Genomic DNA, 17,333 nt, shown 5'->3' on the forward strand with positions numbered 1-17,333 from the left:
TAATTAACAAATATATTTCTAACCTCTTTTCTACTTTTTTTTTTTGAATTTTATTTCTCGTTTTAAAAAAGTGGGAAAAAAAAGTCATGTGACACGTAATGTGTGGGCGGGGCATGTGAAGAAGCATCACTTTCCAGAATCCCCCCTCAGAAATCAACGACAAGACGAGACCGAGGTTAACCAAATATTTTTCATTCATATTCTGATCAGAACCTCCACCCGAGACCCTTTTAAACGCAAAAAAGTCGACTTAAGACCACCACGTTACAGGTAAGCGTCTAAATTTGAACGTTTGGTGATGAAAAGCGCTACCTTACCCCCACCCTTGTTTCTCCAGTCTTGGCTAGCCTTAAATGCTAACTGCCGTGTTTGTGCGTCACTATTTCGGGACAAAGAAAGACATGTATAAATGGATCGCTTTCATTCCTGACCACTATACAACACATAACAAAATTAGTCATTTTAAGAATTTGCAAGGGAAAACGGTAGTCGTTATTAATGATTCGCTACGACCTGATTTACCGTTAATAAATTTCGTAACTTATCATATGACGATGACAATCATTTTTTTCCGCATGAGATATCATAAACCATGTGTGAATCTTTAACGCGATTATTGTACGAAGGTTGGGTTAAAGATGTGGTAGTCAGTTATATGTAATGTATTTCAATATGAACGCTAAGACTTCCTGTTTGTATTTCCTATGTATGACAGCAATTCTGGTTTCCAAGTTTATGACATCGTGCTTGTGTTTGAAAGTATAAAGTAGCTGGTAAAAAAGCATGATCATTTTTTTTGGGGGGGAAAGGCTATTTGGGAGAATTTCAGTCACAACTTGACTACCCCCCACCCATTTTCCTAGCAAAGCTCCAAGAGGGCCTGAGTTTTGTAACAACCCACAGTATGTTTGGGTTTACTGAAGTTAATCCTCTTGTAACATTTTCTAACACTGATGCCAAAATTTTTGTTTAGCAAATGTTGATGTTTTTTTTCTCCTCAGCTTTTTATTTTTTATTTTTTTCACCTAAACCCAATGTGTTTTCTTTCCATGGAGCTCAGGAATTGATCATCCACTTTATTGGTATAAATTCCATTTACGGTAACGGGTGTCAAATCTATTTGAACTATAGAAGGACTAGCAGTGACTATTTGTCAAATAGCACTGAAACACGATGTAATTAATATATGTATACTTCTTTTATTTATACAGTAAATGCTGTATATTTTTTTACCAAAGGGATTTTTGTCCACTAAAACAAATTCTTCAAAAGACTAGCGTATGAACCGGGAGGGATTAGAGAGAAAATTTCCCATTGCGTCCCAAACCCGAACCAGAAAAAAAGGTTAATCCCATCCTTTCCCACTCCTGATTTGACTCCTGATCTCAGATTGAAATTATTCCCATCACATTCCTGTTTTTTTTCCCTTACATCTTTAAATTTGTCGTTAGAAAAGTCAGTGGATTATTCATTTTAAATTTTATGCAGTAGAAATCAAATTGACAACATGAACAACAACACAAGTAAAAATCATAATCTATTAATGCGTTCCCGCCCCCTCCCGTTGAATCTTATTCCCGTAATGTCCCAATCATGGGATTAATAAAAACATTTTCAACTATCCCACGGGAGTCCCGTGGAAATCCTGTGACCAAATGGATTTCCCAAAATAATTCAGACCTACGCATGAATGTCTCGAATCCCATACAGGGGCTAATTATTGTTTGTCAAATTGCAATTATAAACATTGTTATACACACTTCATTTCCATTGTAGCAAAGAGGTTGTAATTCTCTGATGACCCGTCAATAGACATCAGTGTCTTGCTCTCGCTATTCTGGAGCCCATAACAAATAGATTAATACAGTAATCCCTCGATTATTGCGGACAACGGACCCATGTCCACAAGGAGACAAAGGACTTGGACTAAAACTCCCATTATCCTGTTTTTGGGATTTATATCAAGCTGAGAGGAACTATTTGTATGTGTATGGTAGTATTTACATTTTCTTTTATATACACATTATCTTATTTATTAATACAATACATTCTTTTGATATGGTTATAGCTGTAATATTTAATAATTGATCATTGTACTTGTGTTCTTGTATTTCTGTATAGGCGTGAAAACATGTATTCTGGTAGTAATAATGGGGGTGATCCTACTTTGCGGTTTTTCGTTCATGTCTGGTCTGCATTAACCGTGATATTTGAGGGATCACTGCAACTCACAATTGAGGAAATAAATTAGATTTTGACAAACACCACACAGCCTTGGAGTGTGGTGAGATTAAAGATACAAGAATCTCCACTTGTTTGCATCTGCTCATTTGGTTGATCATATGAAAAGTGTAAGCGTGTTCCCATCATCAACAAGCAGGCAAAATACACAAATTTTGTGTCTTTGCTACTTCCTTGTTATGGTACGCACATATTCATGATGGGGTGGTTTTAAAGTGGGAAAACATAACACACCCCATGGAAAGTAAACACTGAGTGGTCGACAAATGGGCCTCTGTGTCTGACAAACAATGGTCTAGTGTGGAAGAGGAGACAAGTCTGTGAGAAGTCGCGTTGTTGTGTTTATGGTCAAAATCATGCACTTCTTTTTGAGACTCAATCCACTTGTGATTTATTGGGTGTCTTGTCATGAAGCAGAATCTTAAGCAGGTAAAGCCAAACAAACTTTGACGTTGTCATGGTGATCTTTTATTTGTGCTACAACAAGTCGCCCAACAGCACCATAGTTAAACATACTATATTTTCACAATATTTCTAATATTCTATGATCTCAGTTTTTGTCAGTGTTGTACCTATTTGAATTATTCTGCCTGAAAGAGTTGTCATAGTCAGGGTCTGCATGTACAGTATGTTCTGTAGTCCTGAGCTGATGTCTCATGTTTCAACTTTTTGAACTTCCAAAATGGGCTTTAGTTGTCAAAAAATGGCGGTTTCTTTACAGAAAAAAAACAATGTTCAGGCTTTGTACTTTTTCCAGAGTGAAGGTGCATGTTTTGTTACCAATGCTCCAATTATTACTTTCAAGTGGTTTCCTGGAACAGTTACTAGTTAGTAATAATTTAATAATTTTAAAAATGTGTGCAAAATTACAATAATACCACCCTTCCCTCTGTAAAAATGTCGACTTTTTCTTTTATTTCTTGTTGTTGCTCACTACGTGCCTCAGCATGCCTGTTTATATGCATGTAATGTCAGTCATCTGACTGTTGACTTTCATTTCCTTCTTCTTAAAGACAACTGCTTATCTTGTGATGTTGCATTTATACGTCACCCTTATATTTGAAATTCTCCCCCATGCATTGACATACATTTTGACATGATTAGAAAATAATTATTCACTGGTTAAGCATTATTTTGATATTTTCTGATCAGTGGTCCCCAACCACAGGTTCGTGGACCGGTACCGGTCCACGAGCCACCTGGTGCCGGTCCATCAGAGTAAAAAATATTAAAGTTTTCAATCTCGCCCTCCTACTTGAAATGAGAAAAGTTGTTATAATAATATATTAATAATAAATAATTGCTATTATGCTTGGGACTTGTTTTTTTTTTGTTGCCGTCGTGGGTGTCGTTCGTGCACCGACCCCACCCCCACACAATTTTGTCTAAAGTTGTCACCCTCCCCATTAGCTAGTCTGCGAGAAAATAGAAAGAGCTTTACACCGCAGTTTCTGGTGAGACTGAGTAAAGCACACTAACATTGTAGCTTCTAATGCTATATTTGGCTGCTTTGAATTTCTTTTTCTATATACAGACGCTCCCCTACTTACGAACATTCAACTTACGAACAACGGTACATACGAACATGTCTGCAAATTGCGTTTAAGTCCAAAAATGTTCGCAAGTCCAATTTTGTATTTTGCGTCTTTTTCGGAGTAGTACTTCTTTCCGCCGCTAATACCGACGCCTGGCGCTGTGAGAGCTCAGCTCACCCAGCATCTACCTTCTTCGTTGCAATGCGGAAGTGCGTGAATCTCCAGTGTGCAAAGAACCTTTTTCATTTGTATCATTAAATATCTCATGCATCCAATATTGAATATGGTTGGTAAAAAGCTAAAGGCTTCTATTGAGGGAGTTGCAAGGAAGAGGCAAGCCATTTCATTTGAAACGAGTGGCAATAATAACGAAGCTTGATGCGCGTCAGAAAGTGGTGAGCGTTGCACATTCAGTACCATTTATAAACAGAAAGATCGAGCAGCAGGACCCAAATATTGAACGTTGCACAAAGTTTGCAAATCAATTGAATGATGCCATACAGTTTGCATCATTTATGATGAAAAAAAGAAGAAAACTGTGCAATCGTCATTAGGTCGCTTCTTTTGGCCAGTTTCTAATACATAAATCTATCTCTCTCTCTACAGTACTGTACATATTCTCTCCATTTTATTAAATGTTTTTTTTTCAGTACAAACCAATGCGTGTTACTTATACAAGCCTTAAACATACAAATGCACATAAACCTTCAATATACTTATATAAGCCTTAAACATAAATTATAATACAAAATATAGCACTAAATCAACTTACAAACAAATTCAACTTATGAACAATCGCTCGGAACCAATTGCGTTCGTAAGTTGAGGAGTGTCTGTATTACACCAGATCAGTATCTGGTACTAACCTCATTTTAAAGGCGCTAATCATCAAAGACACAGTTTATCTCATGGTGTACTTTGATTTTGGTAATATAACTATACCGTAATACGATTACGTTTTTTCCCCCCACTGCAGGTGATGATTTAATGATCATGTTATTGCTGGCTGTTTGAATAGAGTCAAATCATTTTGAACAACTTAAGCACCCAAGAAAGAGACTATGTATTGGGGTTTGATGGTTTTTGGCTAATTGGCAGTACAAGCTTGCATTAGCATTGTTTGTGTTGTTTTAGTTTCCAAATAGAGCGGTTTAAATTGGCATTTCATATTAAGCTGTGTGATTTCACAATGAAAAAAACACAGTTTAAAGCCTAGTTTGTCTTGGACTGTGTTAGGGTTATTAGTCTTACATTATTATATATTTGCTCGCAATGAGGAATGCTTTGCTTTACTTAGCTTATTAACATTAGAAAAGTCATTTTAGAACATCTGCTTGCAACCATGTAAATGCTTGCTCCTTAGTTAGACCAAACAAATGAAGAGCGACTCATCTTGGACTGCTGGAATGCTGAGAAGAACCTTTGGCTCAGCATGACCTTCATTTGTTTTGAGACTAAAACTTCTATTGACTTCTCACTCCTAGTTTCACACCCCATGGTGACATGAAGGGTTCATGACAACAGTGGTTGTTCTAATCTAGCTCAAAGAAATAAAGAGGGGGCAGGGGTATGGCCATGTGTATTTCTGGAATGTCTCGGAAAACTTGGAACATTCCGTCATGCGCTCAGTGGCACAAATTGCTGAATTATATTCTTGAATTAGTGTCGTAGAATTGAGCCTGCCCGATTTTGCTGCAAGGTCCGCTTGACTCTATTAACAGATTTCTTGGATTTTTTTTTATCAAGGCTTGTTTTGGGGTATTTTTATGTTGGTAAATGCTATCAAAGCTAAAAGCTTAGTCTCGCTATGCTTTGACATTCTGTCTAGTCCACCTTGGGGAATATTTGCTTCGGTTTAGCTGGTTGAATGAAGAGATGCTGAGGATGAGTTGCAAGACGCTCCATCAAATTGGGTGCCTTGTCTCCCAAGATATGGAGTGGAGACAGTTGGAGTTTGAAGAGAAAAGTTGAGTCAATTCGCGTGCAACTGGGGAGTAGCGATTCTTTCTGTATGTGCGCATGAGAGTTGTCACGCTCAAGATTGGTTTTGGTCTCAACTGTCACGAACGCATTTGGATGTCTCTGTATTTTCTGTTGAGACATTCAAGATGAGCACCGAGCTGCAATTTTTGTTTTTTTACATGATGTGTAAACAACAAATACAACTGCAATCTGAAAAACAAGACGTCCTAGAGTTTTTCTAATCAAATAGTCGTTTTAACTGTAACGTTTGGCCTATTATCTTGCTTCTTTGTACCCTGAGTATTAATGCTCCTGTGGTTCTTTCACGCAGGATGTCTCTTTATCCATCTCTCGAAGACCTAAAGGTGGACAAGGTGATGCGGGTAAGATGTGCACCCTCATGTTACATTTTTTGTGTGTGACTGAAGTCATTTGAAAGCAATCGTGACCGGACGTTACATCGAAAGACGTTTGGTCGACCGGACGTTTGGTAGCCGGGTTCGCTCGCTGTCAAATTATGACAGAGAGTTTACTGTTGATCTTTTGATATTAGATACAGACGCTCCTCTACTTACGAACATTCAACTTACGAACAACGGTACATACGAACATGTCTGCAAATTGCGTTTAAGTCCAAAAATGTTCGGTAGTCCAATTTTGTATTTCGCGTCTTTTTCGGAGTAGTACTTCTTTCCGCCGCTAATACCGACGCCTGGCGCTGTGAGAGCTCAGCTCACCCAGCATCTACCTTCTTCGTTGCAATGCGGAAGTGCGTGAATGTATCTCCAGTGTGCAAAGAACCTTTTTCATTTGTATCATTAAATATCTCATGCATCCAATATTGAATATGGTTGGTAAAAAGCTAAAGGCTTCTATTGAGGGAGTTGCAAGGAAGAGGCAAGCCATTTCATTTGAAACGAGTGGCAATAATAACGAAGCTTGATGCGCGTCAGAAAGTGGTGAGCGTTGCACATTCAGTACCATTTATAAACAGAAAGATCGAGCAGCAGGACCCAAATATTGAACGTTGCACAAAGTTTGCAAATCAATTGAATGATGCCATACAGTGCTACTGCATCATTTATGATGAAAAAAAGAAGAAAACTGTGCAATCGTCATTAGGTCGCTTCTTTTGGCCAGTTTCTAATACATAAATCTATCTCTCTCTCTACAGTACTGTACATATTCTCTCCATTTTATTAAATTGTTTTTTTTTTCAGTACAAACCAATGCGTGTTACTTATACAAGCCTTAAACATACAAATGCACTTATATAAACCTTCAATATACTTATATAGGCCTTAAACATACATTATAATACAAAATATAGCACTAAATCAACTTACAAACAAATTCAACTTATGAACAATCGCTCGGAACCAATTGCGTTCGTAAGTTGAGGAGTGTCTGTATTTAGATATTAAACTCACTCTCTCTCTCATGATTATAATTTTGAGAGCTGGTTTCAACAGTAACAACCCGGCGACCAAACGTCCGTTCTACCAGACGTCCGTTCTACCAAACGTCCGTTCTACCAAACGTCCGTTCTACCAAACGTCCGTTCTACCAAACGTCCGTTCTACCAAACGTCCGTTCTACCAAACGTCCGTTCTACCAAACGTCCGTTCTACCAAACGTCCGTTCTACCAAACGTCCGTTCTACCACACGTCCGTTCTACCACACGTCCGTTCTACCACTCGTCCGTTCTACCACTCGTCCGTTCTACCACACGTCCGTTCTACCACACGTCCGTTCTACCAAACGTCCGGTCGACGAAACGTCCGGGGACCAAACGTCTTTCGACGAAACATCCGGGGACCAAACGTCTTTCGACGAAACGTCCGAGTACCGAAAGCAATAGTTTGAAACGCACCACGAATGAGAATCCATCTGGCAACGTCAGAAATTAAAAAGCCAATAAAGTGCACTCAAACCTCTTGAATAATGTACTACGTACCTGTTTTTTTTTTATCCTCTCGTTTGCCATCTCTATATGCATTGCACCGATGCTAATGGATCCATAACTGTTCAATAACTATAGCCTAGCTGTCTGATTTATTTTCTACATGTTGCGACTTCTGTTGTAGTCGAGACGGCGACGGGGGCAGGTTCTGTGCTTCTCTTTGAGTTTATTTACGAATTGTTGTATTTTTTTTTGTCACGTGGTCATTATTAGGAATAACAAATTAAAGAACAGCAGTATCCCTGGGCTTTTGACCGCTCACTCTGGTTTTTGTTTAGGCCCAGGCCCAAATCGCCCAGACAACCACCACCAACGCTGCCATGCCAGCCATCACTGAGGGAGTTGACCAGCCGCCGCCTGCGACCGCTGGGATGCCTTCCTCTTGTAAGTTTCATATGTAGCTTCTATACTTTCGATATGAGAATCCATTGAAACCTCCCTTATTCAACTAAGGAATCAAGCAAAAAATGGCCCTGCATAAAAACACTGCAGTTGCAATATTAAATTCTCTGTGCTTCATCTCATTAAGGTTTAAAAATGCCATGGTTTAATTGGTATTTTTGCTCTTTTTACCCGTACAATTACATTTTTTAATCAAGGCTACCAAGTTCAACGCATTCATAATCTTGCTAGCTATGGTACGTGTGTTATGTAGGATAGTCTAGTGACAGAAGTTTTGAGTTCGACCTCTTCCACCTCTTTTACGTGCCTTCTCTTGAGGCTGACGGGCGTCGGGTCTTTTGTATTTACCCTCTTCAAGCTGTGAGTCGCCATGGCGATGGGCCCTGGGCTGTTGTGCTCGGCTGGGATGGGATCTTTTTTGAATAAAAAGAGAGAGGAAAGGGAGGTGGAGGTTGTTTAAGGGGAAAGAGGTGGATGAAGAGGCTTGCTGGGGGTGTAGGAGGGAGTTGGATGGAGTTCAAGTTTGTCGGAAGAATGATTGGAAGAGGAAGTGAAAGTTGCAAGTAATATAGATGAAGTCACATGATGTGTTTATTGGAGCAGGTTGACTTGAATATTTTAAGAGGATGACAGGAAAACACAACAACATGGATTATAGTCATGAAAGAGCGAGCACAAATTGGAAGCTATGTGTGGCATGTGTGGGAGTTTAGGATGACTCATCAGCATTTCTTCAGTTGCGTTTTCAGGATTGGCCAGCAACATTGAAGGTGAAGAAGAAAAATCTCTTTACGTAAAACCCCTTGGAAAACATTGCTGCGTTGTGCCTTGTGTTTATCCAGTCAAACACCAAGTTTCCTTTAAATGATTTAAGGGCCCCTTCAATAGCACAAGTGTTACAAGAGATCAAGGATCTAGTTTACGAGAATGCACGAGCACCACTATATGACAGAGTGGATATAACGCACAGTCTTCCCTGCTCGCCAACCGACAGAGCAAACGTGGGAGGATAAGACTACATTTTAAAATAACAGATAGCAGGCATGCTTATATGTATGTGGGGGCCGTCCCTCCATAGCTTTTTAGGTCACTTCAACCTTAGAGACCATGCGAACTTAAATGGAACCTTTCAAAATACGTTTTTTTCCTTGAAGCACAGAAAGGTACAGATCAGATTACATAAAGCCAAACTTGACCAAAATATGAAATAAAATATGAATCTTGCTAACACTGAAAAACATTGTTTGCTAAAGTAACACTATAATCCCATCTACAGATAGGTACTAATAAATCTAGCATAGCCACATAAAGAAATGAGTCAAATATTTCAAGTTGTGTTTCAATTTGACGGATTATGAAAAAAAAATGGGACAAAATTTAAACTAATATGGAAATATATAGTTTCATAATTTTATGTGACCATAATCAAGGCTGCCAGTAGAGGGAACTATTAGGCTTTTAAAGGGTGGCTGCCAGGTAATAGGAATTCTATGCAATCTAAATGTTGGGAAGAAGAAATGGTAGTGTTTTGGCATTTTCAGAGATGATCTCGGGCCTATTTTTGTATTCCGCACAGCCAAACAATGTGACTCAGTCCTATTCTGTTTTCACTTTTGAAGCGTTGTATCCAAATCTGGAGGACCTTGGAGAGTACATGGGCCTGAGCCTCAACAGTGATGAGGTCCAGAAGAACTTGGCCTTGTTGCCTGCGACCAACAATGTAAGCGTGGGGCATGTTTTGTCGATATCAGACATCTTGAACCCCTAACAACCATCCCCACGTACACACACACCTCCCTTCCACAGGAAGTAGCAGTACCATCCTACTCTGGTGTCGGAGGAATGGTCTGTCCCGTGACGGGGTCAGACATTGGAATTAGGAGGGCCGAGGTCCGTCAAGGGCTCCGAGAAATTATTCTTTGTAAAGACCAAGACCGCAAGGTCGGACTGCGTCTCAGGGCAATTGACAACGTGAGTCAACCTGTGGAACGTTTTGATGTCAAAGGTTGATTTAATATGATGATGTAATCTTTATCTATTTGCGTCTCAGGGAGTGTTTATCCAGCTGGTGCAGGCCAATTCCCCCGCTTCCCTGGCTGGGTTGCGCTTTGGCGACCAGGTTCTTCAAATCAATGGCCAGAACTGTGCCGGGTGGAGTATTGATAAGGCCCACAAGGCCCTGAAGGCTGCAGCAGAGACCCGCATTGAGCTTGTGGTCCGGGACAGGTGAGGCTAGACTGTTTTTATTTATTCTTTTTAATTTTTGATTTATTTTTAGAAGGCAAGAAAACACTTTCTATCGCTCCATCAGGTATTTCTGTTTACATAGGTTTAGTCTAAAAAAACATTCAACTAAAAGCAGAAGTAGTGTTCGCCGTCTTTAGCCCATCTGTCAAACTATCCCGAGTCAAAAATCCTACAAAATGTGTTTGCGTGTCTGTGTGTGTCTGTTTTCCACACCAGGCCATTTCAGCGCACTATCACCATGCACAAAGACAGCTCGGGTCACGTGGGCTTCATCTACAAGTCTGGTAAAATCACATCTTTGGTCAAGGATGGCTCCGCAGCCCGCAACGGCCTACTGACTGAGCATTACATCTGTGAGGTCAACGGACAGAATGTTATTGGACTCAAGGTGAGCCGCACAAGTACATTCAAAAGCATCTTCATCAAACTCGTCTGATGGAGTTCACCACTATACTTATTTATTTTTATCTTTTGCTATACCTGCGTTAACATTACCATTGTTTTCACAGTGGAAGTCGATCATCATTTTACTCGCTGTATATTCTGCATTTACGCAACATGTTTTTAATAAGAATCTTGTATTATCTAGGATTCCCAGATTAAGGATATCCTGAACACATCCTCAACCGCCATGACCATCACCATCATGCCCAAGTTCATCTACGAGCACATGATTAAGAGGTACACTGTCAATTGAAGCCATTCAGAATACAGCTGCATGACTCACAATGTCCAAAAGGCTGTTTTTGTTGTCTGTTTTCCTCCTTTCCTTCTGTGATTTAGTAATATGACTGTCTGCTTTTTGTCAAGTTCCTAAAGAACGTCCAGAATCATGCATTATTTTTTTTTTTCATTTTTTCCTCCAGGATGTCCACCAGCCTCCTGAAGTCAGCCATGGATCACTCCATTCCAGAGGTGTGAAGGTCAGAGTGGCACACCAATCCATCTGTCTCCTCTTTTTTTTTTGGCCTTCCTATGTCTGTTTCTTTCTGTCTCCTGTATCATTAATGCCTTCATTTAGCAACATAATCTCACATTGCCTTGGTTTTTATCTTTCAATCTTTTTTAATGGTCATTTTATTTCAATGTTTTCATTACGATTCTTCCGCTTCTGAGAGCGGCAGTCTTTCAAACAAAGATATATGTTGTCCAAACCGAGAACCACAATATTTTGGCGTTTTTTAAGCAACGCAAACAAATTTCCGCAGCTTCCGCTTCCCAAGGGAGACGATCGTTATTATTTCATTTGAATCCCTCCACCCCGCCGTCCAAGATGCTGTAACAATCAGCCGCCTGAGCCCCACCGACTTATGCACACTTGAGATCTGTGCTCGCTTAAAACTGGTTGGATCCTAGGTGTTTTTGTTTGGTCAGTACAGCCAGTAGATTTGGCGTTTTGTATTTAAAGGCGTAACATTTCAGAAATGAGTGTTGACAGGCAGCTGCGTTTGCATGGACATAAGTTGACTTGAAATGGATTTTAAAATATTTAGGAATGAGACACGATCTCTCAAGAGTCTTGTACAGTAGACTTTGCTAAAAAGCTAGTACCGTATATCGCATATAAGCCGCACCCTTAAAATTGCCTTAAAATCGCTAAATTTTACAACTTCTCGCGTATAAGCCGCCCCATTCACAATTTTCACTTCCATATTCATGGTTTTAATAGGGAGTACAAATGAGTTAATTTGAAGGGCAAATCTTAAGAAAAATCATCACACTTGGTATTTCTGAGATACTGTATCAATCAAAAGAAAATTATTAGTCAATACCACGTAGAGAGAATGTTATATAGAGCTACACGATGAAAATACATGTAAATTCATATTAGCAAGTAAGAACTTCTACTGCAAGCTTGCAGTTTCCCCAGTTTATGATGCATAGCGTTAGACATGGTGCGTTTAAATTTTAGAAGCATTTTTACAAGGATATGTCCAACTGGCACTATAGAGTCACGCCTCAGTTAGCATATGTGCTGTAGCCGATTTAGTGTTGTCCATGGATTCACAGCCATAAAGATGTACGCTGCCTGCTTGAGCAATACTCAAAGTACACAACGGGGTTAGCTTAGCTATTTTGGCATGGGAGTGATGGGAGCAAAGTCTTGCGCGTTCCCAAAACAGTACAAAATTCGCAAGTTTTAGCTAGAGCCATTGTGCGATAGTTTCTATGGCCATTGCCCAAGAGGATCTGCAGTAAAACATTGTCAGGGGCCGGGTATGTGCTGGGTGGACCTACTAAGTGCACTTTCCACGACCTTATTTTGAATATAGGTTAACTTTCCTGTTCGCATTTCAAAACCCGTTTGTTTTGTATTTGTTGAAATCGTGTGTGCGGTGCTTCGTGTAAACAAAACCACCATCTTGATGTTCCCCATGAGAAGCTGCTCAAATTAGATGAAAAATATCAACCTTTTGAATTGATATTGGATTACAGAGCTTTCTTTTTTCTCCTCTTTGGCTGTCCTGTCCTATTCCTGACTGAAAAGCACAGTGGAAGTAAGCAGCATTCAGCTCATGTTCTTTAACAAAAAAAAACACTTCTGTTAAGTTGCTCCTTTTTGGGTGCATGTATCCTTTCCTGATGTACCGAGTATGCAATCTGATAAATATCCTTCGCATTCTGTATTAAAAGTTTATATATGAATGTAACCAAGATAATACTATTATAAAACAAATAAACAGCCCCTCTGTTCACTTCTTCTTGTTTTTAACGACACTGTTCAGTAATTTATGCACATAAAAAAAACAGACAGAAAAAATTTACAGGTTGATGTTTGACCACAATCAAAAGCATCTAAATGATTCATTAGTCTGAATGCTTGAGTGATAATGATCACACAGGAGACAATAACAAAAGTTTTCTCCATGCTTTTTTAATGTCTGGAAGTTTTGGTTTTGAATGGATCTCCTACGTCTGTCTTTGTTTTACTCCACACAGTTTTGCAAATCAGTTTTACTTGTTAGATACATGTTTTTCCTCTTTAAAATCTCTATGCATGGCCATTGGATGTATTCAGTGAAGTGAAAAGTATAACAGTACATTGATATAGTAGGTATTGTGTGTAAATACTGGACATTCATAAGCACAGTATCAGACAAAAATGAGCAAATGAAATGACATTTATAACATTGACTATACACTCTTCCTAGAACCAGTCTCGATACATTATGGGATGGAAAATACTGGAGGTAACAATGTATCAATGTGAGGATATTGATAAGAAACCTTGTAGAGTAGACAGTAATGCCTTTTTAAAATTTGTTCAGATGAATATACATAAAATACACGTATTTCTTTGATTATAAATATTTTTTGGGGGAAAGTTAGTGTTGCAATAATTATAGTGATATTAATTTAACCATATCATTTAATAATAGAAAATAATAGCAAAACAAGATTATTAAAAAAATACTTGAGAAACAAATTTTCATGGGGCATTATAATATAATAATAATATACCTCGTACGTGTACATAACTTTTTAAAGAAATTGGCTGATTGACATGTTTAAAAGCTGGAGAATGTTATACTAAAGACTAAAAATGACATTCAAGACAAATTAAAGGTTCAACACAATTGATCTATGAAGTAATCTTATTAACATTGCCAACATGTAATTTGCACTCAAAATATACAGGCCAATAATTTTGACAATTTTTGTTGGAATGACCTCAAATTTTCACAGCTTGTGTAGAAACGTTTCAAGTTTTTGTGTGTTACGTTCTATCTTTTCAGGTCAAGAAATGCCATTCACTTCAAAAGAAAGGAACCATACTACAACTAGATAGAAATGCTAAACGCTACACAAAAAAACAAACTATGAAAATTTGATGTCATTCCAACAAAAATTCTCAAAACTATTGGCCTACGAAATGGAGTCAAACATTTTGGAACATCCTGTATACAGACGCTCCCCTACTTACGAACGCAATTGGTTCCGAGCGATTGTTCATAAGTTGAATTTGTTTGTAAGTTGATTCAGTGCTATATTTTGTATTATAATTTATGTTTAAGGCCGATATAAGTATATTGAAGGTTTATATAAGTGCATTTGTATGTTTAAGGCTTGTATAAGTAACACGCATTGGTTTGTACTGAAAAAAAAAAAATTAATAAAATGGAGAGAACATGTACAGTACTGTAGAGAGAGAGAGAGAGATTTATGTATTAGAAACTGGCCAAAAGAAGCGACCTAATGACGATTGCACAGTTTTCTTCTTTTTTTCATCATAAATGATGCGGTAGCACTGTATGGCATCATTCAATTGATTTGCAAACTTTGTGCAACGTTCAATATTTGGATCCTGCTGCTCGATCTTTCTGTTTATAAATGGTACTGACGGTCGAACGATTCAATGCCCGTGAAACGCTCACCACTCTCACGCGCATCAAGCTTCGTTATTATTGCCACTCGTTTCAAATGAAATGGCTTGCCTCTTCCTTGCAACTCCCTCAATAGAAGCCTTTAGCTTTTTACCAACCATATTCAATATTGGATGCATGAGATATTTAATGATACAAATGAAAAAGGTTCTTTGCACACTGGAGATACATTCACGCACTTCCGCATTGCAACGAAGAAGAAGGTAGATGCTGGGTGAGCTGAGCTCTCACAGCGCCAGGCGTCGGTATTAGCGGCGGAAAAAAGTACTACTCCGAAAAAGGCGCGAAATACAAAATTGGACTTGCGAACATTTTTGGACTTAAACGCAATTTACAGACATGTTCGTATGTACCGTTGTTCGTAAGTTGAATGTTTGTAAGTAGGGGAGCGTCTGTATATAGTAAGGCTTTTTTCTTTAAAAAATCGACATAGTATAGTAAGGCTAAGAAAGTCGGAGAATAAATCTGACTTCTGGTTCTTCTCCTAGTTATTGCTGTGGTCCAGTGGCAAAAATATTGGTTCAGAACTTGAGGTGGGAATCAGGAGTGAGTTCAATTCCACTCTTTGCAATTCACAAATTGTTTATTGAGGTAATGAAAAGGATAAATATAACTTCCAATCACTTCATTTCAGAAGTCACTGTGGTCCAGTTGCAAAGACAAACGGTCAGAACTTCTGGTGGACTCAAGTTCAAATCAGGAGTGAGTTCAATTCCACTCTTTGCAATTCTCAAATTGTTTATTGAGGTAATGAAAAGGATAGATATAACTTCCAATCACAACATTTCAGAAGTCACTGTGGTCCAGTGGCAAAGACAATGGGTCAGAACTTCAGGTGGACTCAAGTTCAAATCAGGAGTGAGTTCAATTCCACTCTTCGCAATTCTCAAATTGTTTATTGAGGTAATGAAAAGGATAGATATAACTTCCAATCACATCATTTCAGAAGTCACTGTAGTCCAGTGGCAAAGACAAACGGTCAGAACTTCAGGTGGACTCAAGTTCAAATCAGGAGTGAGTTCAATTCCACTCTTTGCAATTCTCAAATTGTTTATTGAGGTAATGAAAAGGATAGATATAACTTCCAATCACAACATTTCAGAAGTCACTGTGGTCCAGTGGCAAAGACAATGGGTCAGAACTTCAGGTGGACTCAAGTTCAAATCAGGAGTGAGTTCAATTCCACTCTTTCCAATTCTCAAATTGTTTATTGAGGTAATGAAATGGATAGATATAACTTCCAATCACATCATTTCAGAAGTCACTGTGGTCCAGTGGCAAAGACAATGGGTCAGAACTTCAGGTGGACTCAAGTTCAAATCAGGAATGAGTTCAATTCCACTCTTTGCAATTCTCAAATTGTTTATTTAGGTAATGAAAAGGATAAATATAACTTCCAATCATGTATAGGCGGGCTGCCTCGTGGTGTAGTGGGTAAGTCACCTGCCTGCGACGTGGGTGTCGAGGGTTCACATCCCGGTGTCGCCAGTCAACGACTGTATGGTGTCGGCAGTCGGCCGCAGGCCGACTGTCGAACACCACCAGGAACCCCCCCTCCCAACTGTCTTCCGGTCAGCCGAAGGCTGACCGGAAATATTGTTTTGCTGAAAAAAAATGACTAAGTCTTTATTTGAATGAAAAAAGGATTACCCATTTACTGAACTACTAGTGTAGTGATTAGTCAAACGAGAGCGGGATTCGAACCCCATCTCCCACATGGCAGTCAAATCCACTAACTTGAGGTCTGTCTGACCCATTGTCTTTGCCACTGGACCACAGTGACTTCTGAAATTAGATGATTGGAAGTTATATTTATCATTTTCATCACCTCAATAAACAATTTGAGATTTGCAAAGAGTGGACTTGAACTCACTCCAGATTTGAACTTGTGTCCAACTTCAATTTCAACCCATTGTTCTTGCCACTGGACCACAGTGTCTTCTGAAATGTTTTTTTTAAGAAAAAAAGGCTTCCTCTACTATGTCGTTTTTCAAGAAAAAAAGCCATGCTATACTATGTCGTTTTTTAGGAAAAAAAGCCTTATTATACTATGTCGTTTTTTAAAGGAAAAAAGCCATACTATACTATGTCGTTTTTTAGGGGGGAAAGCCATACTATACTATGTCGTTTTTTAGGGAAAAAGCCTTCCTCTACTATGTCGTTTTTCAAGAAAAAAAGCCATGCTATACTATGTCGTTTTTTTAGGGGGAAAAAGCCATACTATACTATGTCTTTTTTAGGAAAAAAAGCCTTACTATACTATGTCGTTTTTTAAGAAAAAAAAAGCCTTACTATACATGGTCTTTTTTAAACAAAAAAGCCTTACTATACATGGTCATTTTTTAAGAAAAAAGCCTTACTATACATGGTCTTTTTTTGTAAATAAAAAGCCTTACTATACTATGTCGTTTTTAAAGACAAAAAAGCCTTACTATACTGTGTCGTTTTTAAAGAAAATAAGCCTTACTATACTATGTCGTCTTTAAAGAAAAAAGCCTATACTATGTTGTTTTTTAAGAAAAAAGCCATACTATACTATGTCGTTTTTTAGGGGGGAAAGCCATACTATACTATGTCGTTTTTTAGGGGAAAAAGCC

At 38.6% G+C, this 17,333-nt stretch overlaps 1 protein-coding gene across 1 annotated transcript; it reads left to right on the forward strand.

Annotated features, from left to right (window-relative positions):
* The first annotated feature begins 112 nt into the window (after positions 1–112).
* sdcbp2 (syndecan binding protein (syntenin) 2) lies at positions 113–13,047 on the forward strand. Its single transcript, XM_077610495.1, has 9 exons — positions 113–270; positions 6,070–6,121; positions 7,981–8,086; positions 9,724–9,824; positions 9,911–10,075; positions 10,155–10,330; positions 10,568–10,739; positions 10,941–11,032; positions 11,218–13,047. Exons 2-9 carry the CDS (start codon positions 6,071–6,073, stop codon positions 11,270–11,272), a joined length of 918 nt encoding a protein of 305 aa, XP_077466621.1. The 5' UTR covers positions 113–270; position 6,070; the 3' UTR covers positions 11,273–13,047.
* Positions 13,048–17,333: the final 4,286 nt, after the last annotated feature.

The sequence above is a fragment of the Stigmatopora argus genome, chromosome 1 (assembly GCF_051989625.1).
Source record: "Stigmatopora argus isolate UIUO_Sarg chromosome 1, RoL_Sarg_1.0, whole genome shotgun sequence".
NCBI classification, from domain to species: domain Eukaryota; kingdom Metazoa; phylum Chordata; class Actinopteri; order Syngnathiformes; family Syngnathidae; genus Stigmatopora; species Stigmatopora argus.